Source organism: Glossina fuscipes, unplaced genomic scaffold, assembly GCF_014805625.2.
Source record: "Glossina fuscipes isolate IAEA_lab_2018 unplaced genomic scaffold, Yale_Gfus_2 0, whole genome shotgun sequence".
NCBI lineage: Eukaryota > Metazoa > Arthropoda > Insecta > Diptera > Glossinidae > Glossina > Glossina fuscipes.
The window spans coordinates 29,153,116-29,174,905 of record NW_023998414.1 but is presented as its reverse complement, the minus strand read 5'-3'; the positions used below and the strand labels follow the sequence as shown (position 1 = coordinate 29,174,905).

The 21,790-nt window shown below is 33.5% G+C and overlaps 2 protein-coding genes across 3 annotated transcripts in view; one reads left to right on the top strand and one right to left on the bottom strand.

Moving 5' to 3' along the window:
- Nucleotides 1-2,452: 2,452 nt before the first annotated feature.
- The window catches only part of LOC119639703, a 37,099-nt gene continuing 17,761 nt past the window's right edge, over nucleotides 2,453-21,790 (top strand). Inside the window, exon 1 of one of the 2 annotated variants that reach the window (XM_038037489.1) lies at nucleotides 2,453-2,586. The gene's annotated coding sequence lies outside the window, so the exon portion shown is untranslated. Of the gene's footprint in view, nucleotides 2,587-19,867; nucleotides 20,046-21,790 lie in introns of those variants that run through there. The other variant, XM_038037412.1, reaches the window with a different exon arrangement.
- On the bottom strand, nucleotides 3,751-6,895 carry LOC119639874 (thioredoxin domain-containing protein 17-like). The gene has a single exon (XM_038037600.1). It carries the CDS (start codon nucleotides 6,701-6,703, stop codon nucleotides 6,314-6,316), a length of 390 nt encoding a protein of 129 aa, XP_037893528.1. The 5' UTR covers nucleotides 6,704-6,895; the 3' UTR covers nucleotides 3,751-6,313.

The window sequence follows — 21,790 nt, the reverse complement described above, 5'->3', positions numbered from 1 at the left end:
GCATATGCTTATAAGTACATTAGACTGTGTAGCGTTCGTTTCGGACCTTTTATCAAACAAAGTATAGAACAACTTACTCCTAATAATATTTATTTAGAAAACGTTCATGCCTACGATAACTGATAGCAATAAAAAATATTTAAAACAATTGTATACGTATGAAGTCGACACTCGGATACCCTACACTTTAAGAAAATCTGTAATTAATATGCAAAAAATTTGTGACAATCAATGTCTGGGACGAGAATGAAATATCGATTTCTTTTCTTTTTTTATGAACTGTGTAAACGTTCTATTGGGCGAGTCATGCTTACTGTTGAATATGATGCTCTCGTGGCTACGACTTTTCAATCACATAGACAAACATATGGAAGTTTATAAAGAGAGGTAAACATTATTGAATATCCCGGCCTATGCAAAATGATATATGCTCAATGGGTAAATCTGAAGTCAAGTGTGTACCGATCAAGCACTCACTGTGAATATGACCGCGAACACCGCCTCAGTCCCGCCACTATGCGGTGCATCAATGCCTGGATGATGGAGGGGTGATATTGCATCCTTTAGTTTATATTTAGTAGACAAAAACTTGTGTGTTTTTCTATACAGTCGGAAATCTGGTCTTTATCTCTCTTCAATTTTAAGCAATAGGTTGTCCTTTTACTGCTTTGCCTTCCTTGCTTTGCTTTGACCGAAATTCAAATATTTTCAAATGTTAACACTTTCACGCTCAGAACATTGCTAATCGAATTACGGACCAAAACACGAGTAATCTATATCCTCTCCGATAATAGATCGAGGATTATTTGCAAGCACTTTGTTTAATTTTTAATCGAATAACGTAATCCCCAGCCCTCTAAAGGTAGCGTATTAAGTGTACATTGTCCAGAACATTTTAGAATAGATTGAAAACTTTCCCTAGCCCAAGTCAAATAATAATTGGGCGTACAGTTATCCTCACTGTGCGTAGCACACATTTTTGTCTTTACTAAATGTTGGGTCATCGGCAGCTTTGTTTGTCCGTTTGCTAAAATAGTTGATTATTGAGCGATCAAATCTAATTTTGTTACGATTTCATCATTGCATCGTCTCCGAGAATGTCCATATGCACGACATCCCGTCACTCTTTGCTATAAGTTGTCCTCGATTGTTGGACTTTTCTTCCATCTGCGAAGAATTCTTGCCATAAGTCATATAAGAGCGATTGGCTATCTTTGCCTAATCGTTCTCTTCACATTCTCCGAAATGTCTGCAAGTCTTGCAGGCATTTGTTCTATTCGGTGTAATTCTTTTAAGGCAAACAAAATTTCAAACAAAATTTTCTCTGCATTGCTTTTGTAAGTTAAATGGCGTCAATTAAAGCGAAACAAATGAAATTTTTTAGTATTTAAAATGAAATGTATACAACAATAACAATAACAACGAGAACAACAAGCTTTGACGATTTGACATACATAGCGAAGTAAATTTAGAATGTTTCATACATTTTCTATGAACAAATCTTGTACGCATTGTCCCCGCTCGACGATCTTTTTACAATTTCACTTTCAAATTTACAAACGATATAACATAATGAATTTAACGACGATTCTCTCGTAGTGGCTAATAAAAAGGAAATCCGAAAATAAAGATCAATTGTATTTCGATTATTAATACATAGGAATTAAAAAAAACATTCAAAGAGAAATCTCAGTAAAGTGTATATATATATAATAAATGAAAAGTAATAATGAAATGCATTTAACCCCTTAATTTTGTTTTTATTGCTTTGGTTTTTGTATTTTCTTTTTTTTGTTTTTTGCATAATAATTTCAACGGGAAACGCAGTATTTTGCAAAACAAAACATAAACAAATTGATGTACGTATAAAAATAAATTCATTTTTGAGATGAACGTGCAAAAAAAATAAATAAATAAATAAATAAATAGAAGAAAAGAAAAGAAAAAAAAGGAAAGAAAGAAAACAAAAAGAAATGAAAATATTTTCTTTTGTTAATCAGTCAGTGTTTCGAAAAATTTTAAAATGAAACGTTTAGTATCAGCACGAGACGGTGCGTTAGAAAAGAAATTCAAAATAAAAATAAAAAAAATTTTTATTAATAAAAAACTAAATATAAAAAATATATGAAATATACAAGCAATTGAAATTAAAAAAAAAAAAAATATATATATATATATTAATAATAATTGTTAACAGTTAGCATAAATTAATTAAAGATTACAATTAAAAGAGCGTAACCTTTTTTTTCTTTTTTATTGCTATCCGTTGCAAATGAACAAAAGTGAAATTAAAAAAAAAAAAATCAAAAAAAAATCGACTGTTAACTCAATGGCATTTCATCGTTATTTCCTTAACTATATTTAAATAGAGATTATGACGCATATGTGCATTAGTTTTTTAATAAACACAAACATTTAAAGATATTTGTAAAGCAAAAAAAAAAAAAAAAAAAAAAAAAAAAAAAAAGGAAAAAACAAACAAAAAATACAAGGATAGTTAGTACACGCTGACAATGAACTTTAAATTTATGCACCGTTCATCTAAGCGAAATCTGTTGAAATATTTATGATCTATATGAGGAAAACGTGAGAATTATATATCGATTGATTTTTCTATTACATACCATAGACTCCATATAATGCTAATTAAGTTTATCTTATATATGCATATAAATATGTATATATTTATGTATATATATATATATATACGTCAAATTTCCATTATATATATATATATATATATAAGCATGTAATATGCATTTTGTGCAGTTTGTGCTCTTTTTACACTCATCACGGAAAAGTAGGATTATATTCGATTTGTCGAAACGTTTGCATCAAGCAGAAGATAGTTGCGGAGATTTCGCAACGTATACAAATATTCCTGATCAATAGAAAATTCTGAATCAATTTTAGCATGTTCTTCCATTTGTCCGTCTCTATGCAATGTCTGTGGTAAGTCGGCATCTTCATCGCAAAAATTAAGCTATCATTTTCAAATTTGCCAGAAACTTTTGAAGTTCTTGCACGCAGGTTGGTGTTGAAAATGGATCAAATCGGTTGAAAGACACGCCCGCACCAGCACGTAAACTGAGAACATCTATTTTTTTCAAAGGGAATTAAAAATTGTTTTTTTTTTGTGCTCATTACTTATAAACTACAGCCGGTAAATGTAGCAAATTTGTGTGTAGGATCTGTGCACAAAAATGGAAAAAATTCACCACGCCTAGCCAGGATTATAGGGTATAAAAATGTTATATTTTTTTTAACACATTTATAAGAGGCAGCAATAAGCTTCAAAAACCTTATAAAGTATATAAATTCTTGACCAGTTTCAAGTTTGGAATGCACCTAAACATGTCCATCATGTCTTTCCATCTGTCTGTCTGTGCAATTGTATAGTATCTGTGGTAACGATCCTAACGTTAGCGAAAATCAATATATTGTCGAGATATTTGCAAAAGAATTTGAAATTGACTCAAACTTTTTCAAGAACACACCTACAACGCCTACGCGACAATGCGACGAAAACTTTTATGTTGAAAATAGCAAATAAATCAGTCCCACCCAATTCGTATTATAAAGCATGAAAATTTAGTTCTTTTACTTGTTTTGTCTGTGTTGTCTGTTTTAAGATAACGGTGATGGGTATAAAAGATTCGATCACGATCGAATATAATTATCTTACTTGCTTTTTCTTTATATTTTATATTATATTTTGTTTTTTTGAAATTATTGCTATACATATTTTTTTTTTTTTTTTTTTGTAAACATTTAAAGATTTAGTGGGCTTATTATTTACTGCGCGTGTACTATGTAGAAATAATCATTGAAGTACCGCGACACCTCATCGACATTTCTTTAAAACTCCGCTGGTTTAACTCGCCTATGATTCATCAAAAGAATTATGTTACGTTTGCCAATTGCTTGGCCTACGAGGCTCACATCGAAGATCCCATAAAAACATATATACAATTTTTTTATCATTACCATCATATTAATAGCGAAAATAATTTAATTATGGTTACCCGTCGCTAATTTTCGCGATTTTGTTAAAATTTTATTAATAGCTTTGAATTCAATCTTCTTATCAAAATCAAAAGTCGTATATGCATACGACACTGTTGGAGTCCTGCAAAGTCCGCCATATATGTTGGACGCATCAAAACTTTACGCTCAAGGTCTGTCCATTTTTGTTGAGTCATTAAAGGGATTATTGGGCATTATAATGATGGAAGACAATCCCGCTCCTGTTCTCCTGTTTTGGATGTTGAATCTCAATTGCACGCTCTAACGATATTTATGCCCTTCACCACTTGAGGTATGGGCTATATTAAGTTAGTTAGGTTATATGTAACATGCAAACGCACTTAAGATAGATCCACCTTTTATTATAGCGACCGATTCAAAATCATAATCTTGATCTAAGCCTTGATCTGTCCGTCTGATGCCTGTCCATTCGCCCGTTTGTCAGTATGGTTGCCTATCTGTCTGTCTGTCTGTCTGTCTGTGTAATGTATTTAGTAAGCATTTTTCTGGCCGCAAAATAAGACGTCGACTACAAGTTGGCGTAAACATTGGAAATTTTTGTACGCTGGCTGGCATCGAAAATGGGTGCAATTAATCAAAAGGCAAGCACACAGCGCACACACTCCTCAAAATGGAAAAGTGTGCTTTCCGCTCGTTACTTACCAGCTATAAAGCGTATATTCTATAGCTAATTCGCCCGGACCTGCACACATGCACAATGGAAACAATTGACCGCTCACGCCCAGTCGGTGTTATGCAATATCGCTATTTTCATTCTTTTATCAAAACGTTTTTAGCACCCTGGAAGGAATTTCAGAGATCTTACAAAGCATATAAGTTATCGATCGACGCAAAACTTTGAATTCCCCTGGCCTTGTTTGCCCGCTCATCTCTCGGTCTTTCTGTCGACCATATGCAATTAATGAAAATATCGCCTTCAAATGTTGGAAGTAAGTACACGCTGGTTGATACTGAAAATGGACCACAGCTGTTAAAAGCCACGCCCACAGTACAACGTAAATGGACAACAGTGCGATTTTTAAAAGTAAAAAATTGATATTTGACCCGTTATTCATATATATATCGAGCGAATGAATCTTTTCCCCTTTTTTTGCATTTGTCTTTCGCATTCGTGCTAAGGACGGATATTATTCGTTCTAAGCTTAATATAATTTTTTCTTCTTTATCATACCAAATGTGTATGTAAATATGTAATTCATGTAAATATATCGCTGTAACAGGTGCTAAGAAACTTGAGCGAACCCGTCTATACTTTTCCTTCTTCGTTGCCCGTCCGCATGCTTGTCCGCGCAAACTCTTATCAAGTCTATGCGAATAAAGAATAGATAAAAAGTACGCATATTCTCAATTTTGTGTACTGCGCCCTTAACTTTCGATTAAGAAAAACTTGGAAATGTTAAAACGTTTACTTAACGCACAATTTATTGCCGAAATTTCGATCGATATTGTTTCCGGTCGCAAATATGTCAAACAAATTAATATATCAATGGTTAGGTGAAATTTGTCTTCGCAATTATCGCGATTCGTCTGATGTTCGATTTTCGTATGTTTCGCTTATTTTGGAACCGACAACATAATATGCCAGGTTTCGAAATAGTATGCATGGCGTGCGCAAAGAGCGCAACAGCAAACAACTGATTAATAAATAACCCATTTGTCGCTGAAAGTAGTAAAGGCGGCAGCGATCTACACGAAAAGAAGGAGACTAATGTTTCTGAGCAGACGTTTAATAAAACTATTTGTAACTCGCATAGTGAATGTGGGTAAGAAATTCGCATGTAAGAAGAAGAACTTGGCATCCACGGAGGATTCTCTATTGGCCAGCATAAAAATCCTGTCCTTTAAGAGGCGCTTATATGTTCCCCTCAGTCCTATATAAGCATTAGTCTTGGTAGAGTATTAAAATATCGAGCCAATTACTTTTCCCAGAAGCTGCTCTGCGCTGTGACATTCTCTATAAATTTATTAACGACTTTATAGAATCTTAAAAATCGAAGATGGAACTCATTTTCCTTGTCATGTCTAAAATTAATGGCCATAAACTTATCTTAGATTATCTTGTACTTATTCGTTCATCCCCAAGTAGCTGGCAACAAATGTACTCAGTTTTTATGTAACGACCCCAGTCGGCATCGCTTCACTTTAACTGGACGGGGGATATTAGCGAACTTGATTGAAGGGGATAAAAATTGAACAAACTACACTTAATAACATTGTTCTTTCTGGCAATCATTTTATTATCAATTACAGGCTCGCGCACAAACGTTTAATCGTCTTCTTCATGAAAAAGCAACTCCAATAACTCAGTTTGCTTGCATTGATTCCCGTGCAAATGTAGTACAGTTTTCCATCGCATAAGTGTCGGAATTTCTTCGAGTCTAAGATCAGAGTCCGTATGAAAAGGATTCTCTTTATCCGCCCAAGCGAGCATATTGCCCACCTCGACTCTTAAGATAATGCTATCTTTGTCGGCATAATCTTTAATCGCTTGAGCGAAGACGGGCTCAGCCTCATTACAGTCCTTACACCAATTCGTTCCAGTTGCATCTCTTTCTCCAATAAAATAAACATACAATTTTGCATTTTTCTCTGCAGATAATTTAGCGGTTGCTTCTCGAAAACTCTCATAACCTTTGGCTAGCTCCTCGCGCACCATACTCTTGTTGATACTTGTTAAAAAAGTTCTATTGGATTTTTTACTTGAATTTAGGTGACTGCTTGGCGATTACAGCCGGCAAAGTCTAAAATGATAATTTCGAAACTTTGAATCCAATTTACAAATTCACTTACACTCAAATGGTGGATAGCTTGAATTCCCACTGAAATTAATTTTGGTTCACCTTTTTCTCTTTTTTTTTTTCTTTTTTTTTTGTTTTCAATTAATATTTGACAATTTTTTTTTTTTTTTTTATTTTATTTTTTTTATAAGTGCGATCAGATGTTTTATTTATTAAGTCAAAGAAAATAAAGTTAAAGATTTAATGATATTAGCAACACATCGGCATCGAACATACTCCCTTATACATAATTGTAATTTTACTTAAGTGAAGCGCAGAAATAGTCCGAAATGTTACTTTCGTTACTTTCAATATAAATTTAATGCCATTGATGTTATCTTCGTGCGTCTTGCCTTACACCGTCTATATGTGCCGATTCACCTATATATCTGTAAATTCAAAGTTCAATTCTTTTCCGACAAACAAATTTACATATCACTTACCATATGAACCGTGTTTTCCCGTTCAACATCCACAAAATCGGATTTAATTCTTTATTTATGTCAATCTTTTAATTATGAGATGCGCAAGCAACAATCAATACGATCTGTGCATTCATTAAAAATATGTTTTTGTGAGGTTGCGTTTTCTTCGTCTCTTCACTTTGCACTTCAATCAGATAAATAATTACTTTGTAAATCCTATATATAAAGTGTAACGTGTAGGTAGCTTTTACAAACAATATAAAAGAACTAATATTTATACCCATGTACCCATAGGGTGTATAAAAAAGCAACTTTCAAATTATCAATCTTTTTCAAAAACATAGGAAGAAAGAGAATTTCTAGAAAACTTGCGATGACCAAGAACTTAAGCAATTCCCCTTTGAGCCCTGTTATGAGGCTTTCATGGGTAATGACAATTTAACTTGTAGTTTAGGACAAACGGAACTAGCCTCAAATTGCGAGTGCTCTAGGTGTGGGCCCTGCCTTTGCTACAAAAAAATGAGCCATAGCAATATCTAATACTATGCGAAAATGATGCATCTTCTGTAATCTAGCTCTGAAGCTTTGCCCGAATCGGCTATCGGTAATTGGATATCCAGAGCTTCTTCCGCTAGCAGATCACTTCCGTGGGCAGAATCAAATGCTCTTACGGTTTGCTGCTGCAGAGAGTGATGCTTTCCAGATGTAACGCGTAGAATACTTGCGCAGCTTTCTACCTCTTGGGAGCTTAGACAATGTTTATTATGTTGTTTCACGGAAGCGATACGTTTTTCCATAGACATTCTAAGAAAAGTCGGACTGAGGAGACGAACTTGCCTACCCGTAATACCGTGATTCTTTGCAGGAGCTATCACCCTGGTCGAATAGGCGTTAAGTTTTTTCCCATAAAGGAGTCTGTTGGATTGCGTAAATGATGGTAGGATTTGTTATCGAGTGCTAAGGGAACCATTCATCTGTTTCCAAGTGTGCAACTCGACTTCTCTTGTTTCTGCTTCGCCCCCCTAGAGAGAGAGAGAGAGAGAGAGAGAGAGAGAGAAAGAAAGAGAGAGAAAAAGAGATTTCGGGTAAACAGGTAGAGCATAGGTAAACAAATAAAACATCCTAACTCTATGTATCAATTTTCAGCCGAGTCAATTATCATTGATAGTTCGTTGTAGAGCTTTTGATGGATGAATTATTAATCCAAGTTTGTTTCCTTAGCGATCAGTTGGATTCAACCAAGCGATTTCAAAACCTCAATTGGTTAACAGGCCAGTTTTGTGCTATTTAAAGATTATTGATTATGCATACGCAAGATCTAAAATATTCGAGGACAAGACTACAAATAAATGACAAAGTCAAAAATATGGAAAGAAAAGAAAAAAGATATCCCCAATTAGAGAGAAGTAAAGAAAAAAAACAAAAAAAAAAAGATTGCCATTCGAACAGAAGCCAAGAAGAGTCCATGAGCCGCCTTGAGCAACATTTTCTCAAAAGTCGCCGTTGCAGACTCAATTGTTCATTCACGTTCATTCGTATGTAGACTTGAAATCAAAACGCTATTTATCGAATGATAGGAACAGACACAAACCTTCATATTTTCTTTTATTTCGGAAAGCAGGCAAATGGTCTCTCAACGGATTACGCGTATGCATTAATCGATAAAAGGCAGCATAGACTTGAAAAACTTTATAAAATATTTAGTTGGAGGTAAATTTGAAATCTTTTATGCTTTACATGAATTATTTCAAGAGCGTTCTTCCATAAAACATTTCTATTTCTCTTGACGTTTTCATATCTGTTTAATAAACATAAACACGTTTAGAATGTAAATAGAATAAAAATGTAAATTATACTAAACTTGATACGCATATAAATCAAAGAGTGATTCGTTTTCAGCAAGAAAATCTTTACCAGGAAGAATGAAACGCTATGCACAAATAAAATGAAATTGTTTCGAAAATATTAAAGATTTCAAAAAAAAAAAAAATTTATTTTTTTTGTTTTTTTTAAAAACCTAATCACATGTTTATTTATGTTGCATTAATTTCAACAATTGGCGAACACTTCATTCCTTTTGTTGCAGTGTAATATGTTTACCTCAACCTATGTATATCAAACAAGTATCAATTGTATCCACTTGGATGGTCGTTAAATTAAATAGAAACGATTATAATGGATCAGTGTCGCCATTTATTATCACTTCGTTTACCACTAATAATATTCATGGGATGGGCTATCAAAATAGAGCTGTGTGGCCTCAATTTGATCGAAAAGTTTCAACATAAAATATTAAAACTTTGGGACTTTTATATTGGAAAGGGTTACTTTTCGTCGGAAGGGTAACATTGGAAAGGCTTTGAAAAACTAGACCGACCTGATCCAAACTTTTCGTATCTATTCAGCATATAATCGAAATCGTATAGTTTATGTCAAGAAATTTTGAGAATTTAAAATTTTTCCTAAACTTTCATCGTAAAATTCGTCCACTTCAATCCAAAAGGGTTTATCCTTGGTCTGAATGAAGTGAATGTAACGTATTTCGTCAACATATGTCGCTATTTCTTCTTCTTCTTCGAAATGTATTAGTTGCAAAGATACTTGGACATGTGGCGGGCAGAGAGACCTAGCGACAGACGGAGAAACAAACGTAAATCGATTGAAAAAACGATTCGGAATAATTCTGAAGGTATAATAAGAAAACCTTACATATGTTCGCAGACTTGATGTACTCTACTCCACAAGTGGTGTAGTAAAATATATCAATCTGGCATCTCTACGACAAGCGATAAGCGAAAGCTTTTATCTGAAATGGGCATATATCCACTTTGTCAGTCCGCTTCTAATATTCGGTATATAAGGTTCGTTTTAATAAGAATCATGCCTGTGTGTGCGGTGCAAAAATTTCAGTAGAAATTTCAAATTAGTGATTTCCAGCCTATTGGCAACTTTGGTTTTATATCTTTCAAAATACGAAAACTAAATACCGCTACCATGAGTGAAGAACCTTGCAAAGATGCGGATCTAAAAACATTCGATTTGAAGAAAAAGTGCCTACGACTCACATGAAAAATATTTGCTTTTCATTAATCTGAAGAAGAATGTTTTATGTTCAGGTTTCTAATTTTATGATTTTTATGTACGAATAATGCAATCGTTACATTGAATAAAAAAAACAAGGCTCGCCTTAAAGTTCTAAAAGATTTCCAGGCTCAGCTATGGCGCAGGTTCGAATCCTACTTCCTTTTTGCTTTGCTTATTTTTAAATGGCATAAGAAGTAAACAATTTCTGTTTTTATTAGACCGTATATTGCGAGGGTAAAGTTATTAAGAAGCGATGGCAACTTTTAATTGTAAGGTGCGGTTGCTTTGAACGCGTATCGGTTTTAATCGGCTTTTCAAACTGTATCTCCTTCTCTTGTTTAACTTCGTAGCTCTAAAGAGAAATTGAGCGTAGTTAGCTCTGCGCTGTTGTATGTCAGTGGCTAAGGTGTTTGACATGCAGCCAATCGATCCAAGTTCAAGCCCTGGCGCACACGGCAGACCGTGAATTGTACTTTACTGCTATATGTGTGTCCTTCTAGTGCATGGTATAATTAAAACGATTGAATAATTCCTTGTCGTTGTCATGTATGTTCTCTCTCACTTGAAAACCAAAGAGTGAGAAACCTGCGGACTAACAGTTTTCTCTCGCGGATTTTTTTCCTAGTTTCCTTCATTTTCAAATCGGATGAGACATGGAAATCTTTTTTTATAGATAGAAATGTCTGCTATATAAGTATATTCTTCCGCAAAGTGGATCGCTGAAAGGACTTTTCTGCTTACCCGTATTTTGAAACTTTCTACAAAACAAGAAATTTCATCATCCCTCTCATCAAATCAATATCGAAAGCCAGCAAAAGCTTCTTCTATTTATTTTATTTCTTAAAATATCCAACCAGCCAGGACATAAAGCCATTAGGATTTATTACAATTAGTCAGTTAGACAGAATCGCGTCAATTTTGTACCATCTAGTGACGATAGTGAGGTAGAAGACAAGATCAGTATGGATTCCATGAAAACGATCAATATAATTACTTTTTTGTTCCTATTTTAGGAATTTACTTTTTGTTGGTTTATATATAGGGTTATCCATTTTATGGTTCCGAAAATGGACTTAAATAAGCCACTCTTCTGATTGAGATTTGAATCATATGCTTTTCTTATTATCTATTATTGCTGTTTAATGTAAAGAAACTGTTAAAAGTTATGACGAAAAGAATGAATCCACGATTATGTTCTGTGCATATAGGATGAAGCTCAATTTGAGCTAAATGAGTTTGTAAATAAGGATTATTGCGTTTTTAGGAGCAAAGAAAATTTATTTGATGCTGCCAAACTGAACTGCTAGGTTCACAAAATTAAGTTTTGGATGTGATTTGCGGGCTGGAGATGACTTTGCAGTTATCCCCAATGCAGAAACCTGATTATTGAGTTTTTGTGGCACGGAATAGATGATTTCAATTATACGGACAGTATACGGTTTTAACAAAATGTTGCAACATGACATACATCTCGTCGCACCATGAATCTATTACGAGAAAAGTTAATCGAGCATATAATCTTGAAAAATGCCATCATGCGATGTAACTCTGTAGGACTTTTAACTTTGGAATTATTGTTCGGAGTATTGGTTTGCTCCAATAACTGACGAACCCTCAATAAACTTACTTCCCAAAATTATTCATTCTGTTGATGAATTAAGAGTATATTTATGTGGAAAAGTAACAAAAATCCGTATTACACGATGAACTTTTGACGGAAGTGCAGAGGCGGCCGCTTACATGAAATCATTTCTAAATAGAAATGACTGGAACTAATATCTAAAATAAAACATAAGTCATGTTGATGTATTTTACCGTTTTCCGTACTTTTTGTTACAATTTAAAAGAAAAAAAAAAAAAAAAAGCGCTTGCGTCATGACCTTAGATAGATAATAGAAAAATAATGAGAACATTCTTTATGCGTACGTAAATGTTTAAATGTCTTTTTGCTGGAACTTAAATCTCGATCAATAAATGATGGAAAAAACGAACGCAACTACATTCGAAAAGTAACAAAATGAGTCAATTGTGAGTGAGTGTGTGTGGGAGACGAATGGTGTGCCCTCGTACCCGTAGCAGGTGTTCGATCGGTAAAGACACTTCCGTTTAGGGATAGCTCTACCAGTTCCTCGGCCACTCCCTGTCATTCTTTCTGTGCTTCCTTCTCATTGCCATCGGCACACTGAAATACATTACCTTAGCCTCAATAGATGCGAGGACCTAATTTTATAAAATATTAACATTGAGATAGTCTGTACAATCTCTCGAGTGCTCTTAAATTAAAAAAGAAACTTCCTGACAATTAGCGAAAGCTCGAAGGAGCAAACTTTGGGCATTACGTTTTCCATACACCCTAGAAAGTAAATTAAATTTATAAAATGTTTGCAAAATATAGAAAAGCATATCAGACACTACGTAAGATGTATAAATTAACTCTTGAGTAATCTGAATGTCAATTCAAAATCTTGCTTGCCTGTTTCTACAACGGGAACGGGAACCCCATCTCGAGAAAAGACATCGAGAATGTCAGGAATTGTCTGCTTAAAGACATCTCGATTGAGAATTCAGCTACTACTGACATGTAAGACCTCACAAACAGGTCTCCGAATTATTAACGAACGCCAAAGAACATGATTCGGGGTCTGACTATGTTTGGTTGATATCTGCTCTTTGTACATTAAAATGTAAGGAGAACAGGGCGGCCACGAAAGGTGGATAATCCGACAGCAAGAATATGCGTAAAAATATGGCACGCATAATACCGATAATCCCAACGCATTACGGATGAAAACTATTAGATTCATGGGGATGAGGTTGCCCACTCAGAAATGGATCGCATACGCTCAGGCATGAATTTTTGAAGAAATGTAAAGAGAAGCGAGAGTGCTGCGAATATTTCGGCCGAAACAATGTGTGAGACTTGAATATTGGGTATGGGCCTTCGGGAGGTACACTTACTAGTTGTAATTGGCCAAATTGCACGGCCGTTAAATAACTATAAATGCAGGTAGGCTTCATCTTGTCCAAACTTTCATATCTGAGACTCCAGTCTCAGAACAGGATCTTTCACTTGCAGGATTATCTTCGAAAATCGAAGGTGGGTGATATGATAAATATCATTTCTTTAAAAAACTTATTACAAATACATATACAACATCATTTTTAGAATAATTTCACTTTTATGCAAGTTTTTCTATTAAATATTTGTTATCCGTAATGACATCGATGTGAATATCTATTACTGATCCATCCCAAGCGAATTTTATTTCTAGTAAGCCAATATATAGTAAGCATGCCCGTCGAAGCAAATCTATTATTTTATGCAATTTTTTATGACCGACGTTGCGCTTGGCACTGAGTAATTATTCAGATACAGTGTTGACAGAATATCGTGCATATCCCATAAATCATTTAAAGCAATTTAAATTAGTGTAATGGCGTAATTAGAAATTGTAGAAAAATTGAATGAAAAATTATGCAATTTTGACAGACAAACACAGAGCTTTAAATAACATTAGACGACAAAAAAAAAATATGACTTTTGTTACGAATATTATTTAAAGTGGTTTCGGTACGTTGATCCTATTTAACATTGCCCATTGAAAGGTTGATTTTGATAGGAGCATTAACACAAATTTCCTTTTTACAAATGATACCTGTTTTTTTTTCCAAGACATGTAAAAATGAATGATGATATCCCATGTCCACTTATAAGGAGAAGTTATAGTCGATTTTTTAGAAAATCAATAGATGCGTTTGAATCTTCTTAAATACGCGGGGAAAAAGGTGGTCATCTGAAGAAAATTCTTTGGTTGACAGTCATTGGAAGTGTGATAGGTGGAATGGAGCTTTCGGAGTTTATTATAACTTGGGCCACGTCTGCATTTTCTCTGTCATCTTGCTAAATGTAAAGTATAACACCTACCATTCTGTGCCCGGCAGACAATCCTTGAGATGAGAGCGAAAAATCAGGATTACAAATCCTGAGGGACTACAGACTGATGGAAAATATAATAATAAAAATAATTTCAATTCCTTTCATTCGAAGTCCTTACAATATCTTCAAGATAACATCCCAGAAAGATGTAGATGGAAATTTTCCATGTTCCTCGAATCGGTATAATCTTTACGACCTCATCAAAAGCGTCTACTATTTCGACGAATTCCCTCAATTTTGTATATATGATGTGCGCGTAATATGTATGTATATGCTATAGAAGAAACACTGTGGCTAGCCAATCCCGGCAAAACCTGCTAAAAACCCTTCGCCATGACAAGCTTGAAAAGGGTATAAAGTTTTATTGCACTTTCGGTCTCTAAACGAGGGAGAATTTTTTTTTTTTTTTGACACTCAGAGCAGTTGGGAAGAAGTGAAGAAAAAGAAAGGGATATGCAAGCAACAACAGTCTAATAGGTGTGTGCTCAAGTAAGTGTTATGGCCTTACAGGCTGAGCATTCACTATAATTACCGCCTTGAAACAGACCTTGTAGTCGCGATCCTTACCTGCTCGGCTACTCATGCGGACTTTTTGCGAATATTATGAAGAATGGTGCTACTTTGCAGTGTTATGCAGTACACGCACTAGTTTTTAAAAATGCTAAATGCAGTCGTGAACTGCGGCAAGCTGGTATTCCGCCTTAATTTAAATGGATTTCCAAGAGATGGCGTAACACGCACTACCTTGCATAGGATTACATTATGAATAATTCATACGCCGCGTAAGATTCGGGTGATGCTACGCATAATCTCGTCCACCGTTCATAACGCATTTTTTCGTTTACATGGCAATATACCAATAAACGTCTTTAGCGGAAGGCATTGGCAATCACTGGCAATTCATTGCTGCCGATAATAAAAATTGTCTCGCCATTAAAGCTCAAATTGCGACATATTGTAGAGCAAGCTAGAACAACATTTATTATCGCCTATAAATCCCGAATATATACGGTCCCAAGGTCATAGTATCTACTTGAAAAGTTCTCAAACTGCCCTGAGGAACACTGTAAAACGATCCCAATGTACAATTCAGTTCATATGTCAAGATGATCAAACTACCCTGTATATTGTGAAAACTAATAAATACTTCCTATCCCGTCTGTCATAATACATCACACGCTAGAAATGCTTTATACTGAAGGAATTGAAAAAGCGTTGCAAGACAGATAACGATAAAAAGCGAAGACTATTGAAACGTCTCGTCACGCCCTATTAGATCAGATACCATATATTTTGAGAACATGTCACAACGCCAGACCCAGTAGGCTGCTCTGAACCAAAAAAGACCTAATCTATGAGAATGCTTTACAGGAAGCTCTCAGGAAAGGGCCATTGCCTCTTTAGGGATCTGTGCGAAATTAAACGCAAAAGATTTCTTTTCAAATAAATCATTTTTTATAAACTTCTCTTTAATTATTAGTTCCCTCAAATAATTTCAAGCCTGCGAGTGTGTTTTAACGAAACTTAAACTTATTTTCAAATTTAATTTCTAAAATTGAAACGAACACATGTGAGTCAAGTTTTTTATTAACTGTTACTGTTCCGTTTACGTACGCTAAGCGGCCAGATGAAAAGGGTTAAGTCATCTTGATTGATTAACGACAGAGATAATTACGAATATGATGGACATTGTTGTTTGATTCTCAGAGAACGACAAACAGAAAATGTTATCCCTTCATCTACCGAAAATTCATAAAAAAAGTGCAATTCGTTTTAAATTTTCTCACTTTTTTATTCGATCGTTATTTTATATCATAAGCAGTAAAAGTCTGTTAATTAAAAATCTATCTAACTTTTTTATTTATTTAATAACTCTTCCTACATTATCTTATTAGATGGGTTTGTTCGATTAATTCTACTAATCATCTTCGTTGTTACGTTAGGTGTTCTGGTGCATAATATTTTCATGCCAAAATTATGAAAGCTTATAACAGTAGTTCACGTTTGAAAAGATAAACGAAAGCCAAAAAAAAAAAAAAAAACACAATAATACATTTTTTTATGCAGATATTTACTCATGCTCCGCTCAAAAATCGAAGATAATCAAGTACAGGTAATAGATACTTTGTGATGGCACCCACCAATTGGGATAGCTACAGTAATGGTAGAGAAAATAGTTGATGTCTTCATTCTTCAAGATGGATACAAGCTTTTTCTTAATATTTTTCGTTTATTTTTTTTTTTTTCTCTTTCCGACTAATGCTTGATATCTAAGAAATTCTTTTTGTAAGTCATGAAATTAAATGATTTAAGTCATTAGAAAGGTTTATTTGTCAAACAAATATTTTTTGCAAGTTTTTCAATCCCATCATTCCGTACCCACTATCAGTGTTAGATGCATTAAAGTTATCTTTGCTTTTGTAATACATAAAGATGAATGTGTGACGCTCGAACGAATTTGCACAAAGAGACAAAAATGTGCTAGAAATTTGGCAAATTAGTTGAAAGAAATCTGCCTGAGCAGCCGAAGGCGAGGAATCTCGAATAGCAAGTCAATGGTCGTGGGTTCGAATCTCAAGTGCGGTAGAGTGTTTAATAAAAGCCGATAGCCTTAGATGCTAGTGCTTTTAAGAGTTTAGTCTTAGAATTTATTTTTCTGGCGAAATTATTAATAATAATAATAATAATAGTTGAAAGAATTATACCGAATGGTAGACCAAGATGAAGCATCTTGAAAATTTGTAATTTTTATGGCTTATGTCTATGCATAAAAACGGACTTCTTTCAGTCAAGATGTGCAAAAACCGTTTGTGAACATTTCCTTAAAAATAAAAGAAAAAATTTTAATTCCCCAAAACCAGCCAATACCGATTTCACGTCATTTGATTGAATATATTTATTTATATATATGTAGTAAAAGTCATTTAATTATATATAATCGTCTTCCTATGTTTTCTTTATATTCAGTAACAAACAATTGCGTTGTTTTCATTTTTTCATTTCGTATAGGAATTGCTGATCCATAAAGCGTGTGTTTGTCTGACAAACTCATGCTTTTTAATTCGACTTAACTACCGCCAATAGTCCATACGTTTGTCTAGCGATTCGACCAATTCATGGAAAATTTTTCGTCTGACAGATAGACTCAATCCTAAAAAATAAAGTTAGAAGTGTTTAGTTTCTACGCAAATATGGCTTTAACATTCGTAGCACATCTCTATTATAGCTTTAAAGAGATGAATTTATTGCCAAAATAATAAAAATCAACAGTAAATTAAAAAACAAAGCTTTCAAAAACGAAATTTAGCTTGCATTCCCCCTTTCATATCGGGGACTGAAGGATGAGGGATGCATTGATTTTATTACAACGTTTTCAAAACCCAGAAGGAAGGATCAGAGACCCAACAATATATATATATATATTCTTGATAAGAATCAAATTCCAAATGGATTTGAGCATGTCCGTATGTCCAATTGTCCGTCTGTCCCTCTGTCCTCTGTTCGTCTTTGTAATGTCTGTTCTGTAAAGTTCTCTTACTCGCAAAAATGAAGCTATCTGCTTCAAATTTGGCAGAAATATTGCAAGCTCCTGCCTACAGTAGTACACAAAATGAGGACACGTCTGTTTTTCAAAAACTTAATTTTTTTCTCATCATTCATAAACTACGGCAGATAAATCTGCCCTCAATATACCCTCTATGGACAATGCTCGAGTATTTCTACAAAAAAGAACAGAATTGGCCTCGTCTGCTCAATTTTCTAGTTTGTCATAACTTAAATTATTTTTCAAAATCTTTATATAACCGAGAAAAGCAACGTTCAAAAACCCCATAGAATATATAGGTTGTTGTCAAGTTTCAAATTTGGAAAGCAACTAAGAATGTCTTTTCATTCATCTGTCCATCTGTCCGTCTGCTCGACTATGTAGTAGTTGCGGTGAGCATTCTCCTGTTCGCAAAAATGAGACAATCGCCTAGGAACTAATAAAAGAATTTGAAAATGACGTAAGCTTTTCAAAGAACGCTTCTATGACGTCCATAGGTATATGTAAAAACGCTGTAAGCTTCGTTGTTTCCGCGTTACTGATGGAGCACAACACATACACCATATAAATGTTCACTTTTACTCTAAAAATAGATAAAATCTGCCGCGCTCGCCCACTACTGATGAATATAGAAATTTAGTTCATATCCTTTTTTTGGGATAACGATGATGGGGACAAAGGATCCAGTCACGACCAAATATAATTTTCTTACTTTTTCTTTCTTATACGCAACGCAGAGAACGTATACAATATATGTAACGCATACAAATACGCATCAAAGATTCCTTAGAACCTAAACATTATTGATCAGCATTAGCAAGGGAAACAATTCATTCCATCTATCTATCTATCTATCTGTCTGTCTGTCTGTCTGTCTGCCTATCTCGATCTATTAAAATCACGATTCTAACCTTAAAAGTTTATAAAGAAAAAAAAATCTTGATCTCATATTTTTACTGTTTCCCTCTTGTCAGTTGATAGGCCCCATCAATAATTGGCAGCAAATTTAACAGTCTTTAGTTTCTCGCAATTATTGCTTAACAATTTCAGGGCTTTAAACCTAATGTAAAAGAGTTTTTCTTAATAAATTTTGCGTATATTAAGATTTCGAGCAATTTCATCTATATAAAATGATACGAGCTACACGATACCATCATATGCTACATGAATGAATGAATGAATGGATTCCGCTAATATCTTCGAATCAAATAGTATGCATATAAAAGAATGAAAAAAAAATATTGCGCTCAGACTGAATATAACAAGTTTTTGCTCTTCTCTTATCAAATATTATTTCAACCCAGTACCGAGATTTAATAATTTAGACAACCTACTAATCCTATTATGGCACGATAGATAGATAGACTATTTAGTAAAAGATTTTTCTAATTGATATTAAAAACTATACTATAGATTGTAAAATTATTATTCAATTTAGTTTGTTTTTCAATCTTTTTTTTTTTTTTTATATATTTAAGTCTCAGTATACTGGGTGTATTCTAAACTCAACTAAATGTAATAGAGTTTCTCTTTGCATATCTCTTATTTCATTTTTTCTCTCTTTAAATGCTTATACTATATATATATATATTTATATGTATATATACATATCTATATATAAAAGGTATTTGTTTCATTGTGATCACTGTTTGTCATTCAAAAGTTACCGGCAACAACAGAATATTATCATTCATTTAACTGCTTTGCATTAAACACAACCGTGTTTGAGACAAAAAAATTAAAAAAGGAAATTTTTTAAAAATATCAGTAAATAAAAGAAGAAAAAAAAATAATAAAAAAAAAAAGGAAATTATTTGTAAACTAATAAAGTTTTATATATGCAATAAAACTTTAAAAAATATTAACTAATATTTCGTTTTGAATATTATTGTGTTATTATCAAACTATTTTAGAAACTGCACTCTGCCACAGTTGCAGTCAGACTTACGTGCCGGTTAGATTACGAAAAACATATACAAACGTTTTTGAAATAATTTTGATTGTGATGAAACATTGATGTGAAATATATGTAAATTGTGATGTAAAAAAAAAAAAAAAAAAGATCAAAATAAGAATAATAATTAAGAAGAGAAAACATTTTAAAAAAGGAATTTTTTTTCCTTCTAATAAGATAACACATACGGGCTTTGTCGTTAAAAAGACTGAACTGAATAATGAAAATCAATCAAATTTATGTAAAGTCAAAGTGTTTCAAAATATTTTTGAACAAGGTAAGAGAAAATATTATAATCATGATCATATCCATCGATTAGTAAATCTTTCACATACAGAGATATATATTTGACTGGTTTTGATACTCATCATCAAAGAATCAGTGATATGTTCATTTTGTCAAAATGCTTGCAACGTACAGAAGAAAGCTTTAGAGATCTCTTACGCTATATATATTGTTGATCAGCAGCAAATTCTGAATCGATTCAGGCATGTTTGTCAGTCCGTCTGTCCATCAGTATATTATTCCTTCTGGCTGGAAAATTAAAATTATCGATTTCAAATTTAACCAAGACATTGGTAGTTACTACACGCAGGTTAGCATGGGCCAAATGGATCGAAGGATTTTATCTATTCTGTACTATCATGTAAACTGAGAACGTCCAGAAAAGATAAACTAATTCCCAAACTGCCCGCCCCCAGATAGATCTGTAAAAATTTGGTTGATGCTATAGCATCTGTACAAAAATGGAAAATATCGGCCCAGCTCATCTTCTGTGAAAACCTTCGTAACGGCCAGAGGCTTCAAGCTTGAAAAGTCTCATAAAGTGTATATGTTGCTGACCGGTCTTAAATCCGTAAAAATGAAGATATCGAAAATGTCCTAAACTGGTCAAAGCAACAAAAACTGAGAATGGTTTTACTTTCCGCCCTTTTTTGCTCGTTACTTAAAAATTATTATGAAAATGTTCACTTTAATTTTACAAAAATAGAAAAAATCAACCACGCCCTTCAAATATGAAGAGTAAGGAAACTTTGTTGTTTTATTCTTTTTTTTTACGCTTATAGTTTTGGGATAACGGCGATGGTTATAAAAGATTTGATCTCAGCCGAATATTATTTTCTTACTTGTTAAACTATATAAGTCGGTCAAGAAATTAACGTAAGATTCTGAAGTGATTTAGTTATGTCAATGCGTCGGCGCTTCTATTCTTGGGAATTTCATAATCACGGAAACGATACCGACAACTTAAACGCTATAGAAACTGTCAACTTTAAATGTAATTGTAATTTTAAAGAAATCTTGTAAGGATTGGATGTGAAAACACGACCGCATCGCAATTATTTGAAAAATGTTTTAATTATTAAAAAAGATGAATAAGCAAGAATTGACGGCGCATCTTTGACTTCATATCCGTTTATTCGTTGATTCATATCTGCCTCAGTTGCTGCTGGGACTTTGTAAAGCCGCAATAGCTGAAAGAGAAAGCCATAATAAAGCAGATACGTTTTTTTTTTTTTCTTCACGTCAATGTTTATAGCTCTTGTCTAATTACGGTGATAGAGATGATATGTGTAAAGGATAAAGGATAAACTAAACACAAAAAAAAAAAAAAAAAAATCCGTATATATTATTAGCCTTGATAATATATGATTGTATGCACCAGTGCAGAATGGAGTTATGCTAAATTTATCACGTGGGTTGCAAAATAACCATAAATACGAATCAATAAATTCACAAAATATATAAATCATAAAGCAATCAACGAGTGTAAAATATTAAAACGTTATAATCTTGTTCATCCCTTTGGGGGACAATCAATGAAAAAGAAGAATTAATTTACAACATATCTCTAGGAGACCCTTAAAGTAAAAGTAACCGAACTTATTTTATTATGCATAACTATGCGATTAATGGGACGTATAAGTAACATTAAAAAATTATTGTAAATAAACTGTCAACCCTATAGAGATTTTGTAAAGAACTGCCTCATTGCATTTTATATCAATGAATTTTGAATAA

Coding starts and splice junctions, on each gene's coding strand:
- LOC119639874 (XM_038037600.1), bottom strand. CDS start 6,703: ATGGTGCGCGAGGAGCTAGCCAAAGGTTATGAGAGTTTTCGAGAAGCA.